The sequence below is a fragment of the Zea mays genome, chromosome 2 (genome assembly GCF_902167145.1).
Source record: "Zea mays cultivar B73 chromosome 2, Zm-B73-REFERENCE-NAM-5.0, whole genome shotgun sequence".
Classification (NCBI taxonomy): Eukaryota; Viridiplantae; Streptophyta; class Magnoliopsida; order Poales; family Poaceae; genus Zea; species Zea mays.
Window position 1 is genome coordinate 63,404,283 of NC_050097.1, and position 18,917 is coordinate 63,423,199.

Sequence of the window (18,917 nt, forward strand, 5' to 3'; positions counted from 1 at the left end):
ATATTATGAATGATTTTTGAACCTTATCCTCGGCCTCTTTCACCATATCAAGCCTAAAGAAACACCTTTCACCAGGTTCAGACCAATTTAGCGGAGTACGACATCGTCGTCCATATAAAGCTTCAAAGGGTGCCATCTTGATACTTTCTTGATAGCTATTATTATATGAAAACTCCGCTAAGGGCAAACATTCATCCCATTTTTGTGAGAAGTCCGGAACACATGCCCGCAGTATATCATCAAGTATCTGGTTAACTCTCTCAATCTGTCCACTAGTTTGAGGATGATAGGCCGAACTGTGGAGCAACTTGGTACCCAGGGATTTATAGAGTTCTTCCCAGAAATTGGATACAACTTGTGGTCCACGATCCGACACTATAGTCTTTGGAACACCGTGCAAACTGAGAATGCGAGCAATGTACAACTCCGCATAGGTAAGTACCGGGTAATATGTCTTGACCGGCAGAAGTGAGCAATTTTCGTGAGCCGATCAACGATCACCCAGATAGAGTCATACTCTTTTGTAGTCCTGGGTAATCCCATAATAAAGTCCATACTAATGTCTTCCCATTTCCATGTTGGTATTGGTAGAGACTGTAATGGACCAGCAATCTTCATGTATATAGCCTTGACACGTCTACAAGTGTCACATCTAGCCACATAGCGTGCAATTGAAATTTTCATTTTCGTCCACCAATAAAGACGATGTCAGCCAGAAGAACACATAGGGTTCCATGTGTGCAATTTGCTTCTTCTGATGACACTGTACTATCTGAGTCTATTGGGCGGGCGACAATTATGCAATTTACCCAAACAGAATCGGATGCACCATCTTGGGTAAAACACACAGAAAGAGGTTTACCAACAAGTGGTTACAGTAAGTTCATAGCACACGAGATGGGTGTGAATGTTGAAGAATATCACGGATAACTCGTGTTAGTCAGGGGATCCAAGTCCACGAAAGGTGATATTGATTCAAGAAAAATCACCAGCGGAGGGATCTGTAGATGCGGACTTTATAACTAGTCCATTTTACCCAGTACTAATCATGGCTCGACTTGATCACCTATGCTGGGAAAACACACATGATGTGATCGAGGCATGACTAGAGCAATAATTAGGTGGTTATTAGTCGACTTAACTTGATCTGTGCAAGTACTTTCTTAGAATGGTTTGAACCAAAGTGAGTTTAGATAACTCGAAAAAACGATCTCTAAACTCAACCTTCGTTCAATGGGCAGTTACAAGTTAGTCAAAACCAACTTGTTGAACTACTTTTGACATTGAGCAAATCCTCTCAGTACCATTGGTAAGCCAAGGGTTGAGAGTTCACATTTGTTAACAAGAAATCCTGCACTTGGTTAAAAATCTATTTGGTCATGTTGTTCATCCATTTTTTATCATGCGAGATGAATTATCCACTTGGTTAGGGAATACATGGATTAATTAAGAGAGCGAATGAACAAACTCCTGCATTTCAGTAGCAGGGAAAACAAATCTCTATTTTGGGAGCTAATCAGTTGTTGTCCAACACTAAAAAGATCCAAGGCTTCACCTTTACACAAAGGATGCAAAGGGAACTTGTGTGAGTAGTCACTACCAAGATCAAAAGAAATAAGACCACATATGAAAGTGGTATGCCCTTTTGATCCAATGGAAATGACAGATGTTGCTTGATCACTTCACAAACAACAAGAAATTGTTTTAAGGAAGGAGTCCACAGAAGATCACACATCAGTGTAGTTTCGCAATGGGTCATGACCAGAGACCTTGGTATCGGCAGGCGCCAAGCAGCAAAATCCTGTGTGCGTATTCACAGGAGGCCCTCAGTTTCGCTGCAGTACCATACGTTCTTAACCATGACACCATTACAAAACTGGCACCAATACTGAATCTCACGTGGTAAGAATAATTTGTGTAGAGATAACATATCAATATAGTCTTATAATGGATTATGACTACTAACTGGGATACCAGCGTGCATCGAGCAGCACAACCTTGTGTGTATACCCACAAGAGGCCCTCGGTTATGGCGCGACATTATCAATTTTAGTCATAACGCCAATACCAGACATAATCAATAAGGAATCTCACACAACACAAATAGACTGGTCAAGGATGACAAGGTACAAAAGAGACTCCACCTGTAAGAATGATTACAAGTAGAGATCCAAATAGATCATGGCCCAAGGAAGTGAACAAGGCATGGTCATAACCTAAACTTAATGAAAGGGGTATGATGGGAGACTGTTAATTTAGCCCAAGCATATTTCTATGCCCATCGCAGAGAGCACAAGGTCAAGGATTAAGTTGGTATGCCTTCGATAGATATGAAGAAACCAAAGGCATCAAATTCAAGGAAAATGGTCGGACATGTCTTTCCTAGGTTGGGTTACTAAAGCAACATGGTGATCCGCATGAAATATCCAAAGGAATAGCCATCTTAACTCTTGAATTTTAACAAACTACTATAGATATTAAAAGTTGCCTCAGAAACCGGAAGTCGTTTCTTACACCATAGTCATATAAAAGCTCACATGTTACATGATCCAGGTGAAACAGGAAAACTCTTTCCAACAAAGTGTAACCTGTTTTTATTACCAAGCAGGTCTATCTTACACCTACCTTACTACATTGATCTACTTCGCTACACTCCCAGTTGCCTATTACATCTTCTCTAGCCACACCATCTGCCAGATACTTGTTGCCATTCTTCCAAGGAACCCTTAGTCCGCTGATGCCGGAGTAGGATAAAAGGCAACATTGAGCATATGCACTGCTTGCTGCAGATGGTTGACAAGCCGTTGCGCTGCTTGAAATTCCATTGGATGAGCACAATTCAATTCCTTGATCGCCTGATCCTGATGGCTTATGAATCTTAGGGTTTCCTTAAGGTCTTCTCTAACAGCAACAACATACAAGTGAATTTCTTCTTGTTGCTGACTCAGAACTTTTGATTTAGAATGAGCATTAGTTAGCTGATGCTCATGCTCCTTAATGCGATTCTGATCAGCTTGGTGTTGCGTCTGAAGTTCTGTCACCTGATGCTTTAGTCCAATAACCTGTTCTGCTTGAACCTTTGTTTCCTCCAGTCGTTCTTGTGCCTGGGTACAAGCCCTATTCTTGGCCGTTTCCATCATCTTAAATGCTGCATAACTCCCAGCGTACAACTGCTGCCACTTTTGACGACTGTGCCCTCGAGTAAGTTGCAACTCTAGCACGACCATCAAAACTCGAGCAGATGCCGATTCAGCAGAATCCTGCCCAATAGGAATGCTTTCCAACAATCGGGCCTGGTGATGATACACCAATGGATCACTTAAGGCAACTGCAGGGAACAACCTCATAGATGTGATTTGTATTTCCTCCCATTTCTGATAACAAATGGTTGTTAGCGCCTCTAAGGCAGCTACCTGAGCACCCTCCCAAGGAGTCATTCCTTCAGCATGGAACATCCAATGTGGCCAAGATGGCTTTCTAGCACGTTCTGGAATACGCACTACTACCTCATACCATGGTTGTCCTCTAAGAACAGTGCGTGACCACTGGTACCTAGGTGCTTCGGTATATCCAAATTCTTGAAGTAGTCGCCACAGGACCACTGAAACACCAAAATCTCGAAGAAACTCTCCAACTCCTGTAGGAGCTTCTTGTTGATTCATCTATAGAGAAGGGCAACTGATACACTCTATTCACTAAAGATGTATGAACAAGGTAGATGATTCATACACTAAAATAGCTACACAGGGGGTTTAACTTAAAGTTTGTATGACATGATGCATGTGTAATTACAGAATCAACCTTAGTTGATTCACACCTTCTATACGTTGCACTCTTCCTATCTAGTCTTTAAAATAAACTCTTCAGAATTACTTAGGTAAGAAAGGAAGAAATTTTCTAGGTAAGTTTGTTTAGAAAATCTTTTGAAGATGTATGATAGTAACTGTAGAGAAGGGCTACGCTCCGATACCAGCTGTGACGGAACCTCCTAAGTAATTAGGCCCACCTACAGTTGTCCTTGTCCAACGGACCTCAGACAACCCTGTAGGTGCCCCTGAACTACTTGACAAGTTTGGTATCTTTCCTTACCTTTCCAGTAACGTCTCACCCGTCTTACAGACATTACAGAACATCGGAGATAAAGAAATGCGGAAGCTTTTACATAACTTACATTTATTTAGAAAGTAAGATCAAGTGACTTATTACAGACCAGAGCTATAAACGAGTGCTGAGTAGTATTATTACACATACCAAGGGAGGCAAAAACTCCTCCCGATAGCTATCAAACAAAAATCCTAATGGAGGATCCTTTCCTCCCGCACTTCACTCTTGCTTCTCTTCATTAGGAACCACCTTGGAGCAAAAGCAACATAAATTTGTCGCTTCCTCACCTAAAAACAACGGAGGGATAAACCCTGAGTATGGAATTACTCAGCAAGTCTTACCCGACTAAAGAAAAGACTCTCAAGGGTATGCTGGATAAATAGGAATCAAGGAGAGGCTTTAGCAAGAATCAACTTATATACTTTTGCAGAAATAGCTTACTAAAGTGAGTCCTTACTTTCAACATTTTAACGCCAGATTAAATATTAATAGACTATGTTTGCCTCTAGTCTAATTTCATCATCTCATCAATACAACATCATTTTTATTCATGAAGTTCACATCCTGACTTAGGTTGTAGGTCAGTGATCAAGTCTCCACTCTCCGAGGATATAACGGCGATCCGAATCGATTTACTCAGCTGAGGATCTCTAACCACACGACATATGTAGCACTTAATCCTTGCATATGTCAACTCGACCCCAGGGTTCTTAAGACCAGATCAGGTTCACGCAAACCGAGAGCACAGATACACCACCGTCCAGCCTCTTGCCACGGAGGGTACATGCTACTCCCGCCACCGCTCCACGCCCATTTCGTGTTATCTTATTCTGGCCTTAGTCTGCCCGAGGCAAAGCTTACCCTGTCCCATTTCCAGGGTATGCGGCTAGCTAAGATAGTCCTTGCGCTAGCAGGCCTACATACGCATCCAATCCTTAATCAACCTGGGTAGAACATCACCTGTTCCTAACCCAAGTCTCGATTTAAGTACTTCCATCCTTAGGATTGTTTCTATTCCTTAGGATGAAAAGAGCATCACAGGGAACTTTGCAGTAAGATCCCACCACGCTCTTAATGAAAATATTCTTGCAGGTAGAAGTCATCTTTCCTCAGGATAACCCCTGAGCAAGGCCTTAACGCAAAAGACAACCTCTATCCACAAGATCTAAGCAGGGCTAAGCTTTTTTTTGTAAATCAAAATTTGATACTTCCAAAGAAGTATCTATAACAGGTATGGATATCAAGGAAGGCAATGCATCAAAGGGTTTCAAGCAACTCCTATAAACCTAATGCACATTTCACTAGACTTAAAGTGTGCGAAAAGTATTTAAAAACACAAGGAAGGGGTTGCATGCACCGGGGCTTGCCTTTGTTAGTAGGTGAGTCAGGCTCGGACTCGCAGATGTCGAAGTAGAGCCAAGTCCCTGCCTGAGATTCCAAAGGTGGTGGTGTCTTCTCTTCAGTCACTTCACTCTCTTCTTCGTTTTCTAAATATAACCATATAGGTATATATATATAAGAATGAATGCCATGTAATGCTCATGAGAGTGCAAAGATAATATAAACTTATTATCTAAGTCTTGAATACAACTTTCCTTCACGGAACTCCGAGAACTTAGGGTTTTCGGAGTCGGTAAAGGAGTTCAAAGGGCAGGGGGGTGGTTTTGGGTTCTAGTTATCAAACATGGGCCAAATCAACTTAAACCCTACCCAAGGCTTCTAAGTATTACTTTGAGTTCTCATAAAAAGTTTGGGCATTTTTGGACTTACTAATTATTTTCTAAAAATCCATGACTAATACTTTTAACTACTTTAAATGCCCTAAAATTTCTTATTTCCACTAAAAATCACAAAACTATTTTTATTAAATTCTAGGGAAAATAAGGAGTCTAGTAAAATTGGTTTAATAATTTTATGGTTTTTCTACAATTTTTAACAAATTTACAAAGCTCTATTGAAAAAGAAAAAGGAAAAGGTTGCAATAGTGATGGGCCGGGTTCAGCCCATCGGCCCAGATCAGAAGGGAAAAGCGCGCGTGCGCCCGCGCCCTCTGGCATTTTTGCAGAAGAGACCCCGGGTTTCTGACTAACTGAAAAACGAGCTTCTTCACTGTTCCTGTGTGTCGCTGACCGATTACAAATAGGACCTCCACCTTCTATTCCCTTGCACGGTGAAGTCCCCGACGACGTTCACGCCTAGCCGAGCTCCGACGAGCGCCTGCACTGGCCGAATGGGGCAACGGCTAGGGTTTCCGAGCAGCGGACATCAAATTGGACCTAGCCCGAGCATTTCCCCTCCATTAATTTCACCAAGGGGGCACTGGATCAATCGGTTCATGGTGTCCGAGCGGATGGGCAAGGGGATGAACGTGTTCCGATCAAACAGCGATGAGGATGGCCAAATCGGGGCTGGGTAAAGCTTCACGGGTTCACCAGAGTCTATGGACACATTTTGGTTTGGGCAGAACAAGGCCCGAGGAGTGGGTCGACGGTGAGGGGGTCACGACGGTGTTCTTCAGAGCAAGCACGCGTTCTGGTGAAAGGCTTCGGCCGCAATTCGATTGGTTGATACTGGGGGCAATAGGAGGCTAACAGCAAGCAAAAACATGGAACAATTGAATAGATACTCACTCGAGGACTGCTGGCCACGGGGGGGTTCTTCGCGGCGGAGCAAGAACAGAGGAGGAGAGAAACTGGGGGCTACGTAGGCTTTCCGGTGGAATTAACTTGGTTGCCTAAGAGCTTGTGCGTGCGATGTAACGAAGAAGCAGTGTCCGGACTTATTTATAGGCTTCCGGCTGGAACCGGATGAGGATCGCGGAGCTCGAAATCGCGCTGGCAAGCATGCCGCGCGGCGGATTCCGGTGATGGCACGGTGGCCGCCGTTTACCCGGAGCCTGCCACCTCAGTGACCTTCTGCCACGACGCCGAGGATATTTACCGCGGCCACCGACGACCATCCACGCTGCGGTGGCGTCCTTATCGCCGGCGTGGGCTGGCCCTTAACCACGGCGCGATATTTCTGAAGACGGTGAACAGTGCGCCAAATTCAGTAAAGAGCTTGTCTGACAGACCAAGTTGGAGCTTGATTTTCTCCCAGATTTCTGTGGTAACGTGATCCACACTCTGCAACAAATTTGTAGAGCAATATACCATCTACAAATTTGTTATGGGAATCATACCCAAACTTGCACTGGATCATGTTTAAATCCAAGTCCAAAGTTAGCTCTGTTTCACTGAAGTTCTGAATTCCAGAATTCCACCAGCCTGACAGTCCAACTTTGGGCTTAATTATCTCTGGATTTTTCTTAACAACTGAGCTCACACTCTTAAGAAAAATTGTTCTCCTATGATTGGTCTACAAATTTGATGTGATGACCTAGGGCAAACACCTTATGATTTAAAAGTTACAAGGCTCAAAAGTTGAGCCCATAACACTATTTTTTTAGACTTAGTATAAAACCTCAAATAGGGTCCCTTTTGCAAATGAGGCCAAAACTTAGGGTTTGGCTTGTAAATTCACATATGAGTGACCCAAATGACTTAAGATACTCATTTGACTTGGTTTTTGCACCTTAGTCCAAAAGTGGACTAATTTTGCACATATGCCCCTAGGGTTTTGGATTTAGGGTTTTCCAGGGTTCTAATTGAGATTTTTGGTATCCCAGGGGTATAAATGTGATTCAACTTAGTTTTTGGGGACATTTTATGACTCTTTCCCTAAAGCCTTTAGGTTTTCTCATCTTGGGTTAGGTTTTACCCCTTTAATCCCTATTTAGGGTAAAGCTTCCTATCCAGGGTTCTATTTGCAAAAACACTTAAACAATACAACTTGTTTGAAATTTTTGCCTAGTGAATGCACTCTAGGTGTATCAAACATATGCAATGCCAATGCTTATGATGTCATGCTCAAGTTTTAGTTACAGTAACACCAGGGGTGTTACACTAAATCCTTTTGTAGCAACGGTCGGTTGGTCGCTAAAAGTATAGAAATTTAACAACGTATGGTTGGTCGCTATAGATGTCGTCAGGGATTCGAGTCCGTGACCCAGCGTCCCAGGACCCAGGCTCCCAGTGCCCAGCCTCTTCTATCCGGCATTCTGCGAGCAGCAAATCCAGAGACTCCTCGGTGCCTCCTAACCCTAGCCGCCAGGCTCCAGTGCTGAGCGCGCCGCCCCGCCCCGCCCCGCCTCTCCCTCGGTGCCTCCGAGTCTCCGACCTGAGTGCGCCGCCCCGCCCCGCCTCTCCCTCGGTGCCTCCGCGGTCCACGTCCGGCCGTCCGCCCAGGGCCCAGGCAGTTGCTGCCTGCTGACTTGCTGCCGTCCACCAGGCCGCTAGGCACACAACACACTGCTTCTACAGTTCTACGGCCAGCGCCCAGCGGTCCAGTCCAGGTTAGTGCTTTTGCCATTATTTGCTCTTAATCTCATGGAGAGTGGAGACCTTTTGTTTGTTTGTTGCCCACACTAGACGCGTTGCTTTTGTTTGTTTGCTGCCCACACTAGGCACATTATTGTTTGATGCTAAAATTATTATTTGAGGTTGTACCTGCCCGATTGTCATCCCTAATCACGACTGTGTGAGAGGGTCGATCGATCAGCTAGTAGAAGGGCAGGTTAATGGTACATAAGTGCTGCCCTCATTGCTTTGCTAGCTCTTGCAGAACGCATCAGGCACACCTAGGTATGGATAAATCCTACATAAAGAGTATGGATAAATCATGGATCACAAGTGAGGCTAGGTACAAAGCAACTTTTCATAGCAACTCTTATGTTTTTCTATAGTTATATTGATATGTAGCATAGGAACTGTATGTAGGGAGACAAAGGTTTATAAACAAGGGGTGAATGGTTTTCTAGCTTTTGCATTTAGACATTCAGTAATAGGAAACAAGATACTATGCCCTTGCAAGAAGTGTGTTAACTCATTTTGGAGAGAGGCCGGTGAAGTGCGAGAACACTTGATATGTGATGGTTTTCTAAAAGGGTACACAACATGGACCTTACATGGAGAAGCTTCGTCCTCTTTTGTGAATCATGGTAACAATGATGATGAGTTTAGCGAGCATCCTACAGAAGATGATGCAATATCTGAGTTGTTAAAGGATTTAGCTTGTGGTTTAGATGATGGAGGGGATATGGAGGATGATGGGTCTTTTGACGAACCTAATGAAGACACAGTAGCCATTCGTAAGCTAGCAGAAGACATAGTCAAGAATTATATCCGGGTTGTCAAAACTACTCAAAGCTACGTTTCCTAGTTCGTTTGCTTCACATCAAACTTCTTGGAGGATGGACAGATAGAAGTTTTGATTTGTTGGTAGATTTACTTGTTGATGCACTACCTAAGGGTTTGGCACTTCCTAGAAACTTTCATGAAGCAAAGAAAGTGGTCAAATCTGTAGGAGTCGGGTACACTACAATTCATGCATGTGAAAATGATTGCATTCTATTTTGGAAGGAGCATAAAAAACTTGATTCATGCTCGGTATGTAGTGTCTCACGTTGGAAATCAGAAAAGAAGAGTCTAGATGGGAAACGTGAGTACAAAGTTCCTAGGAAGGTGCTTCGTTATTTTCCTATTAAAAAAAGACTCCAAAGATTGTTTGTTTCTTCTAAATTTGCAAGTCTCACAAGGTGGCATGATGAACACAGAGTAAAAGATGGTTTGCTTAGGCATCCTGCCGATTCACCCTTGTGGAAAGATATTGATCAAAAGTATCCAGAATTTGCTATGGATAGTCGTAATATCCGCTTAACATTTGCTACAGATGGTTTCAATCCATATAGGACAATGAATGTTAGTTACAGTTTTTGGCCAGGCATATTGATTCCACTCAACTTTCCACCATCGATGTGCATGAAGGATTCAAATTTTATCTTGTCTGTCTTAATTCCTGGTCGATCTTCTGCGGGTAGTGATATGGACGTTTATTTTCAGCCCCTTATCTATGATCTGCTTGATATGTTTGTTAATGGTGTGAAGACCTATGATGCCTCAAAGGGTGAATACTTTCAGTTGTGTGCTGCAATAATTTGGACCATCATTGATTTCCCTAGTCTAGGCAGTGTATCCGGATTTGTCACCTCTGGTGAAGCAGCATGTCCTGATTGCCACTCATTGATTTGTTCTCTCAGACTTGGAAATGGTAGCAAGTCTTGCTACATGGTACATCGTAGGTTCTTACATCCAAACCACCCATTTAGGTCTGATGTTGATTCATTTGGTGAAAGTGAGTTGAGGCCAGCACCTACTCCTCTTTCAGGAGAGGAAATTTTGGATTGTACAAAAAATTTGAAAACAATTTATGGCAAGAAGCCATCAGGTAAGCCAATAAGGAATCAGAAACGCAAATATATGAAACCATTAGTCTTTTTGAAAAGGAGACCTATTTGGTTCACTCTTCCATATTGGAAGGACTTGAAAATTCGATATAATTTTGATGTCATGCACATAGAGAACAATGTGTGTGACAATATAATTAATACTTTGTTGGACATTGCTGGAAAATCTAAGGATAATCTGAATGCTCGCTTGGATCTTCAAGCTTTAGGTATTAGAAGCGACCTTCATCCTATTGAACTAGAAGCTAATCAATTTTATTTGCCTCCTGCACCCTACTCAATGAGCTCTGTTGAGAAGAAATTGTTTTGTCAAGTATTAAAAGGGGTCAAGTTTCCTGATGGATATGCCGCTGATATACGACATAATGTTCTTGTCAATGAAAAAAAGATAGTTAATCTTAATACTCATGGCAACCACATTCTTCTACAAGATTTACTGCCACTTGCTGTCCGGAGAGTTCTCCCTCAAGAAGTTAGTGTTGTGCTGATTCGTTTAAGCACGTTCTTTAGAAAATTGTACTCTCCTGTTATTCGAATAAGTGACACGCAAAGGTTAGAATCTGAGATAGCTGAAATCTTGAGCCTTTTAGAGATTATTTTCCCTCCATCATTTTTTACCATTAATGTACATTTGATGGTACATCTTCCTACCCAAGCAAGAGTGGCAGGCCCAATCCATTTTCGAAGCATGTGGCCGGTGGAGAGGTAATTTTCTTTGGTATATTACATAGCAAACAAATAACGATATAATTAACATGATGAGTGTTGTTGTTTACATGTATAGGTTTCTAAAAAAATGCAAGGGCTATGTGCGTACAAAAAGTCACCCGGAAGGATCAATTATGGAGGGTTCTTTGTTTGATGAGGCTCTCACGCTTTGTTCTCGGTATTTACAAGATGAGACCCACTTCAACCATAGAGTTAGAAATCGCTTACCAACACAAATTTGTGTTACAACTCCATTCTTTCACAAAATTGGTCGAGCATTGGCTGGAAAGTGTGTTGTCAATTTAGATCACAAGACATGGCTTCAAGCACATAGATATGTCCTTTTCAACTATTCCAACATAGAAACATATTTAAAGTAAGCTATCTAACTCAGCGAGTATCATGTGATTATTTACTCTTCATTGGCCATTTCAAAGAAAATTCATGTTGGCCATTTCAGCAAACATGCTCAATACCTCTCATCAATTGGTGTTCGAAATCAACGTGAGACCAACCACATGCAACATAAAACCTTCCATGAGTGGTTCAGGTTACATGTAAGTATAAAAGGAGAAGTGAATTTACAATCTCATAAAGTCTTTCACTTTAACAATAGTATTGGTACCACAGGTTGAGGAAACATGTGAGGAGGCCTCAGAAGAGATCAAAATTTTAGCTAAGGGACCAATGATGATTGCACATCATTATAACAACTACTCAATAAATGGATTCAACTTCCGTACACAATCATATGATGAGAATAGGTCTGTCCAAAGTAGTGGGGTAGCGTTAGCTGCTGAGACAACTCATTTCGAAAGAGGAAATGATGACAACCATACTATAGGGAAAAACATCTTTTATGGTATCATAAAAGAAATTCTTGAACTCAACTACCACCACAAAGGAAATATTGTGCTTTTCAAGTGTGATTGGGTTGATAACCGTGTAAACAATAAATGGGTTCGAACGGATCAATTTGGAATCACCACAGTGAATTTCAAACATTTATTCAATACTGGTGAAAAGATCTCGGATGAACCTTTCATATTAGCATCACAGGCAACGCAAGTTTACTATGTTGTTGATCCAATTGATACTGAATGGGTAGCTGTTGTTCAGCCAAAACCGCGAGATTTGTATGGAAGTGATGTTGATTATGGTATCATTGATGATGAAAATTACGTAGTTCCGCCAATCCTTGATCTGCAATCTAATGTATTTGAAAGTCTTATTGTTGGATGTGTCCCATCTGCTAGAACAGATATAGATGGTGTCATTGTTAGTGGAGTAAAACAAGGAAAAAAATCTAGAAAGTAAGTTTGATGATTCCATGTTTGATGATATTTTTTAATATATGCATGCACTTGTTGTTTGAGTATAAATAGCTAATCTCATTGTTTGAGTAAGTTTGATGATTCCATGTTTGATGATATTTCAGGAAAAAAATGGCAAGCGCAAGAGAAAGCAATAAAGATGGATCATGTAGTGAATACGAGCAGCTGAAGCAAGAAAATATTGAAAGAAATAAAAGGAGGTTGGCATCTCTTAACATCCCTGAAATCGTCAAGAGTATGGAGCACCAAGGTCCATCCAAAAAAATTTCAAAGGTTGGCATCTCTTAACTGAATTTCTTTGTGCTTATTTTGTGTTCAGTTTACTCAAACATAGCTGCAAATCATCCTCTGAATTCCACGACCCAATTCCAGTCTGGAAATTATTTGCCAGAAAGGAAATTCTGTGCTAGAAACAGAATTCCTGCTGCAAATCAAACTACTGCACCTATCTATATCTTTATTGCTTTCAGATCTATTTCAATCCTGTGCTAGAAAAGAAATTCCTGTGCAACTTGATGTTCCTGTGCAGTAGTGTATGTGCCGGTATCGACAAACCTAGAAACAGAATTAGTGTATGTGCCTAGAAATAGAATTATGTGCCCAGAAAGCTAGCTGGCCATGTGTATGTGCTCCCAGAAACAGAATTAGTGTCCAAAATTGTGTATGTGCTCCCAGAAACAGAAATAGTGCCCAGAATTCCAGAAACAGAATCCCAGAAACAGACTTAGTGCCCAGTTATCTGTGTATGTGTATGTGAGTGCCCAGTTATCCCAGTTATCACAGAAATAGTGCCCAGTTATCCCAGAAAAAGTGCCCAGTTATCCCAGAAACATAAATGATGTAAGTGCCTGGTTTGTGCCCAGATATGTGCCCAGAAATGTGAACATAAATTCTGTTACATAATGTCAAATTAGTGCCCAGTTTGTGCCCAGATATGTGCCCAGATATGTGCCCAGTTTGTGCCCAGATAATGTGAACATAAATGGTGCCCAGTTTGTTAACAGAAATTAGTGAACATAAATTAGTGCCCAGTTTGTTAACAGAAATGGTGCCCAGTTTGTTAACAGAAATTAGTGCCCAGTTTGTTAACAGAAATTAGTGCCCAGATAATGTGCCCAGACTATCTAAGTGTCCCAGAAATGTTAACAAAAATGGTACTGCTGAAAATCTGATTTTCCTGACAAGAAATTCTAAAACATCAGCAGCTGCTGCATCAATTTTACTTGCTGTAGGCGTGATTTGTCATGATAGCTGCCCCATAGATCCTATGTGTGATTTGTCTACATCTGACTTGTCATGATCACCACTTGACAGTACAAGAGCTAGAGTGTGCTCTATGTCAGCTTTGACTCAGCGTGATTCAGAACTAACTGGATGAGCCTTGGGGGCACCAGAAATAGAATCAGTTCCTTTTCAGGAATCTTTGCCATGCTTTCTTCTCTTGTCATTGTCCATATCATCATCAGAATTTCCATCACTACCACCTGGTTTACTTGCTGCAGGCCCAGTTATTCCAGGGCCTCTGTTCATCATATGTAACTAATTCTAGCTTCCCCCATATGTAACTGATTCTAGCTTCCCCCAGTTATTCCAGGCCCAGTTATTGCAGGCCTAGTGAATGCACCATATGTAACTGATTCTATTTCTGGTGATGGAAAATATATCATGTCCTAGATATTTCTCTGTCGTACACTTTTCTTTGTGCTTTAGCAATGTTTTTTCTCTCCTCCCCATGATATCTAGCTTCCCCCATCAACTGTGTAACCAACATATTGGCTGAATGATTTTCCACAGCATACTTTTGGCATTCAGTGAAAAGAACAACCTTCTTGTCTTGCTCATCTGTACTAATAGAAGCATTTACATTTTTCTGTTGTTCCTGTTCAAGCACCTCCTCCATATAACATTCATGCCATTTGCTTGTAGAAAAAACAGAAGACAAGTGTTCCAACAACTAAACCTCCAAACTTGCGACCAAGGCCACAAAGACAAAGTGTTCCAACAACTAAACCTCCAAACTTGCGACCAAGGCCACAAAGGCAAAATGCTCAACCTCAAGACGAACAAGCGATTGCTGATTTGCAGACGGAGGGAGATTTTCTCACTGACAATGGTGATGACTCATAATCCTCATATTTATATATCATGTATATCATTTAGTACATGCAACTTCTTTTAACAGTTACCAATGTGTGCTTTTCATTTGCTTAAGTTGAAGTTTCCGAGGATGATCCAATCAATGCTACAAAAAAGAGGCCTGCAAGGGGCATAACTAAGATGGAGGGAATATTCTCAAGGCCACCTGAAATGCCAAAAATCAAAATTTTACTCAATGATCAAGGTCAGCCTATTGGTAAAAGTGCTAGACAACTTTCAAGTGCTATTGGGTGTCAAGTTAGAAAGAAATTGTCTATTGCTACCACGGACTGGAGGCTTGTTGATATAAACAAGAAGTATGAGTTGTGGGAGGATATAAAGACATATTATGATGTAGATGTTGCTGCCTTAAACTGGGTGATGCGCACAACTGGAAAGAAGTGGAAGCAATTTAAAGCATCCATAAAGCAACAATACTTCAATCCTGAATTGTCTATAAAAGAAATTCCAGAATGTCCTGATAAGAGGGTTAATGATGATGATTGGCACTCTATGTACAACTATTGGATGTCTTCTGAACTTCGGGTAAGCTCTACACTTTAGTTCTAATAAAGCAACCATACTTCAATCCTGTAACATATATTTTTAATTCTATTTTTAGGATCGCTCAGAAAAAGCTAAAATAAATCGACAAAAGCTAAAGATGCACCATACAACCGGCAGTGTGAGCTATGCATGTTCAGAATATGATTTGGTAATGTTCTTTGTATTTTGCTATCTCTATTCATGATTACATCCTGCTGCTCCACATTCGATATAAGCTCTATTGTCCAGTCTGAAAGCATGGGCAACAGTGATACATTTTAGACACAAAATAGATTGCTACATGTGCTGCTTGTGCTGCTGTGCTGCTGTGCTACTTGTGCTGCTTGTGCTGCTGTGCTGCTGCTGTGCTACATTTTAGACACAAAATAGATTGATACATTTTTGAGGTTGTAGTCCTCAAAAATAGATTGATGTTTTCCTTGCTGTTTTCAATGAACTTACATGTTACATTTTTTCCCTTTGTGAATATGGAGATAGAAGTCATACTGCATTGTTACTCACTTGATAATCATTCATTGTTTACAAAAATGTGGACACCAAATAACAAAGTATGTTTGCAGGCTGTGAAACTAGGACGTCCTCCACGAAGAGATGAAAACTTTATCCAAACCCATACAAGAAAAAGTGGTGTTCCTACAGAACAGGCAAAACCAATAATTGTAAGGCTTTGTTGTTAATTTTTAGTACAATATACATTTCTATCTGAATTACCTTTTATGATGTGAATCATCTTTAATTCTCTATAGGACCAACTTAATGATGTTCTTGGAGTATATCCAGAGTTAAAGGGTCGGTCAATTCAAGAGGGTGATGCATTCTCTGTTGTTTGTGGAGCGAAAGAGCCAAAAGGATATGTTCGTGTTTTGGGTTTAGGCCCTACTCCTCAAGATATTAGCACTCCAGAGTTGAAGTCTTATACTGCAACAAGACGACAAATGGAGATTCTTGCTCGTACAAAGGTTCAAAGTGAGAAGGCTGCTTTAGAAGAGCGTGTACTTGAGCTACAGACTCAAATTGAGCAAAGGGCTCAACCAGACCGGGCAAGTGAAGAGCCCATGTCACATCGCGGCTCTACTTCATTTGAACATAAGGTATTCAATATTTTCATTCATGCTGCTTTATCCTAATTTTCTAGATTTATTTTACTATGCTATGAAATTGTGTTTCTTAAGGTGATGAGGAACAAGTTTGCTGCTGAGGATGAGGAAGACAATGAAGAATATTGTGCTTCTGAAGATGAGGAATTAGATGATGAGGATGATCAAATATTTCATCAGATGCAAGGTGCAAACTCACCAAGATCTACAAGGCACTTTGCTGAAGCTTCACACTCTAAACATGATGATCTTGTAATGCTCTCATTCATTTCATACATTTTCTAACCTTTATTTTCATAAACCCTCAAAAACATTGAAGTAAATTATTCTTAATCATTTGCACCAGGTTGGAAAAGATGTCATATTATATGCTATGTTGAGATCTGATTTGCCTCTGGCTAAAGGGACAATTGTTTCAATTAAACCAAGCACCACAGTTGGAGGCCAGATCCTTGGAAGGCAATATTGTGAAGTTATTGTAACTTGTGTGCTAAAACGAGATACAGTTTTGCCTCGCCCTTGTGCCAATGTGGAAACTATGGCTGATGCTTACATGATGTCAGTTGCATGGCCGTACAAGAAAGTAATATTCTATATCTTATCTTGTTTATATTTAGATTTATATGAGCCATCAACTTAATGATGATTAACCTTGATTGCACCAGCTGAAGTTGGTGCATAAGGCTGCAACACCGTCTAGTGGAGGTAGATAAGGCATCAAAACTGTATTTTTATTTGCAAATGTAGCAACAATATACTAATTTGATGTACTTTTTTCTAGGGTGTTCTGGACAAAGAAAGCTTGTACCTTAAAACAGGAGGATACAAGAAGCTGGAGTGGTTGTCTGAAGGCTTTTGAACTGCTTGAAGCATTAGTGTAGCTTTGGTGCTTTTGTGACTGATCAGCTCTGGAGCAGCTAGAGTGATGTAGTTGTGGGCTTTTGAACAATAGCTGGAGTGATATGAAATATTAGTGATGTAGTTGTGGGCTTTTGAATTGCTTCAAGCTGGAGTGATGTCGCTGTGGTGCTTTTGTGACTGATCATCTCTGGAGCTTTTGTGAATGATCTAGCTATCTGTAAATGATCTAATTGTGAATGATATTATAATTGTGATGCTTTTGTGAACATATAATTGTGGTGCTTTGTGTTTATGTGATGGATCTATGACTGTGATATACTGATTAACTGTGTATGTCTTTATTATTTGTGTATAAAAATCTGTGATTTGTGGTGCTTAATTAAATGTATATTATTATTAATAACAACTGTAACAAGGGTGACTTTCTGTTGGTTGCTAAATATATAATATGACGACTTACGGTTGGTTGCTAAATCTGTAGTACAACAACCCACGGTTAGTCGCTAAATATACAATATTAGCAACGGACGGTCGGTCGCTAAAAAGATGTCGGTCGCTAAAGCCTTTAGCGACGGCACCTACAGCGACCATCCTTATGGGTCGCTAAAAGTTTTTAGCGACCAACCGTAGGTCGCTGAAAGCCGCTTTAGCAACCAACCGTAGGTCGCTGTAAGTGAACCGTCGTGTAGTGAGCTTTGTGGTGTTGCTTGTCCATTATCCTGGATGTGAAGCATAAAATACAACTCTGACAGCTTTGTGCATGCATGTTATGTGAAAACACAGCTTGCTCACTCACCACTTCTAAATGAAGTGGAATTTTGCAAAGCTTCTTGCTTTGTCCTAAGTTATTAATTAGCAACAGCTAATGTGCAATGAACTTTGGCGATTGCAGTTTCCATTATGTCCTGATAGATATCAAGCTAGAATCAAGTAGGACCGAGTCTATGAATTGAAGAGAATGCCATAAGTCATATCTAGCACCACTAATACACAGAAGCTCTATAATGACGGTTCTAAACCCATATGTGCTGACGTTTTTAGTGCCGCTAGTGCTAGAGGCCAGTGGAAATATTTCCACTAGTGGCTATTTTGGAACCGCCAGTGGAAATGCTATAGTTTTTTAAAGCATTTCCACTGGCGGTTTTCTTAACGAACCGCTAGTGATAATAAGATTTCATTGGCGGTTTGCTTAATAAAACCGTCAGTGTTAGTTTCCCCGCCTTTTTAAAATTTTCAAACAAAACTGATTTATATATATATTTACACGCACAAACATATATATATATATTCACGTAACATGAAATTAAATTCTATCGTACATTTATATACATTAAAGTCTTGTGTTTACAACCATATATGTATCACACATTCTATACATCAAGTTTTTCACCTAAACTCTAATAACTATCTCGGCTAAGATTTAGTCTACTAATTTCTGTTAGTATTTTAAAGTCTAGCTTAGCTAAGCTACCGGTAGCATTGTGATATTTTCCTTCACAGGGAATGACCTCTTTTAATAGTAATGTGCATAGGTCCTCAATTATGCTATACAATGCGCCTTCGGTCATGTGCTCGGTCTTTCCTCGTTGAAATTTCTATAAAGAAAGTTTATAAACATCATCTTTAATGATATAAATACATACATGACTATTACTAAGTAATAATACCTTGTTAGGGTTCGTGATGTATCGTCGTTCTCTCTCATGAACTCGCGCACATAGAACCCATAGAGCATCAATCCGAGTGATTGCTTGTGGCACTATATAA

The 18,917-nt window shown here is 40.7% G+C and overlaps 2 protein-coding genes across 2 annotated transcripts; both read left to right on the forward strand.

The window, feature by feature from the left end:
- The first annotated feature begins 8,168 nt into the window (after positions 1–8,168).
- Positions 8,169–16,319, forward strand: LOC103646529 (uncharacterized). Its single transcript, XM_035965063.1, has 11 exons — positions 8,169–11,152; positions 11,232–11,531; positions 11,616–11,712; positions 11,786–11,919; positions 12,412–12,468; positions 12,594–12,762; positions 14,416–14,602; positions 14,702–15,171; positions 15,248–15,340; positions 15,753–15,851; positions 15,939–16,319. Exons 1-11 carry the CDS (start codon positions 9,837–9,839, stop codon positions 16,317–16,319), a joined length of 3,303 nt encoding a protein of 1,100 aa, XP_035820956.1. The 5' UTR covers positions 8,169–9,836.
- Positions 16,320–16,341: 22 nt separating this feature from the next.
- Positions 16,342–17,428, forward strand: LOC103646530 (uncharacterized). Its single transcript, XM_008671258.3, has 4 exons — positions 16,342–16,541; positions 16,636–16,872; positions 16,955–16,994; positions 17,071–17,428. The coding sequence occupies exons 1-4, from the start codon at positions 16,368–16,370 to the stop codon at positions 17,100–17,102; spliced, it is 483 nt and encodes a 160-aa protein (XP_008669480.1). The 5' UTR covers positions 16,342–16,367; the 3' UTR covers positions 17,103–17,428.
- Positions 17,429–18,917: the final 1,489 nt, after the last annotated feature.

Bases quoted from the DNA above. Each gene is read 5' to 3' on its own strand.
- LOC103646529 (XM_035965063.1), top strand. From the start codon at position 9,837: ATGGATAGTCGTAATATCCGCTTAACATTTGCTACAGATGGTTTCAAT. The intron at 11,920-12,411 runs GTCTGTCCAAAG...CCCATCTGCTAG, and splicing joins CAATCATATGATGAGAATAG to AACAGATATAGATGGTGTCA. The intron at 12,763-14,415 runs GTTGGCATCTCT...ATTTGCTTGTAG, and splicing joins CATCCAAAAAAATTTCAAAG to AAAAAACAGAAGACAAGTGT.
- LOC103646530 (XM_008671258.3), top strand. From the start codon at position 16,368: ATGAGGAACAAGTTTGCTGCTGAGGATGAGGAAGACAATGAAGAATAT. The intron at 16,873-16,954 runs GTAATATTCTAT...TGATTGCACCAG, and splicing joins TTGCATGGCCGTACAAGAAA to CTGAAGTTGGTGCATAAGGC. The intron at 16,995-17,070 runs GTAGATAAGGCA...ACTTTTTTCTAG, and splicing joins TGCAACACCGTCTAGTGGAG to GGTGTTCTGGACAAAGAAAG.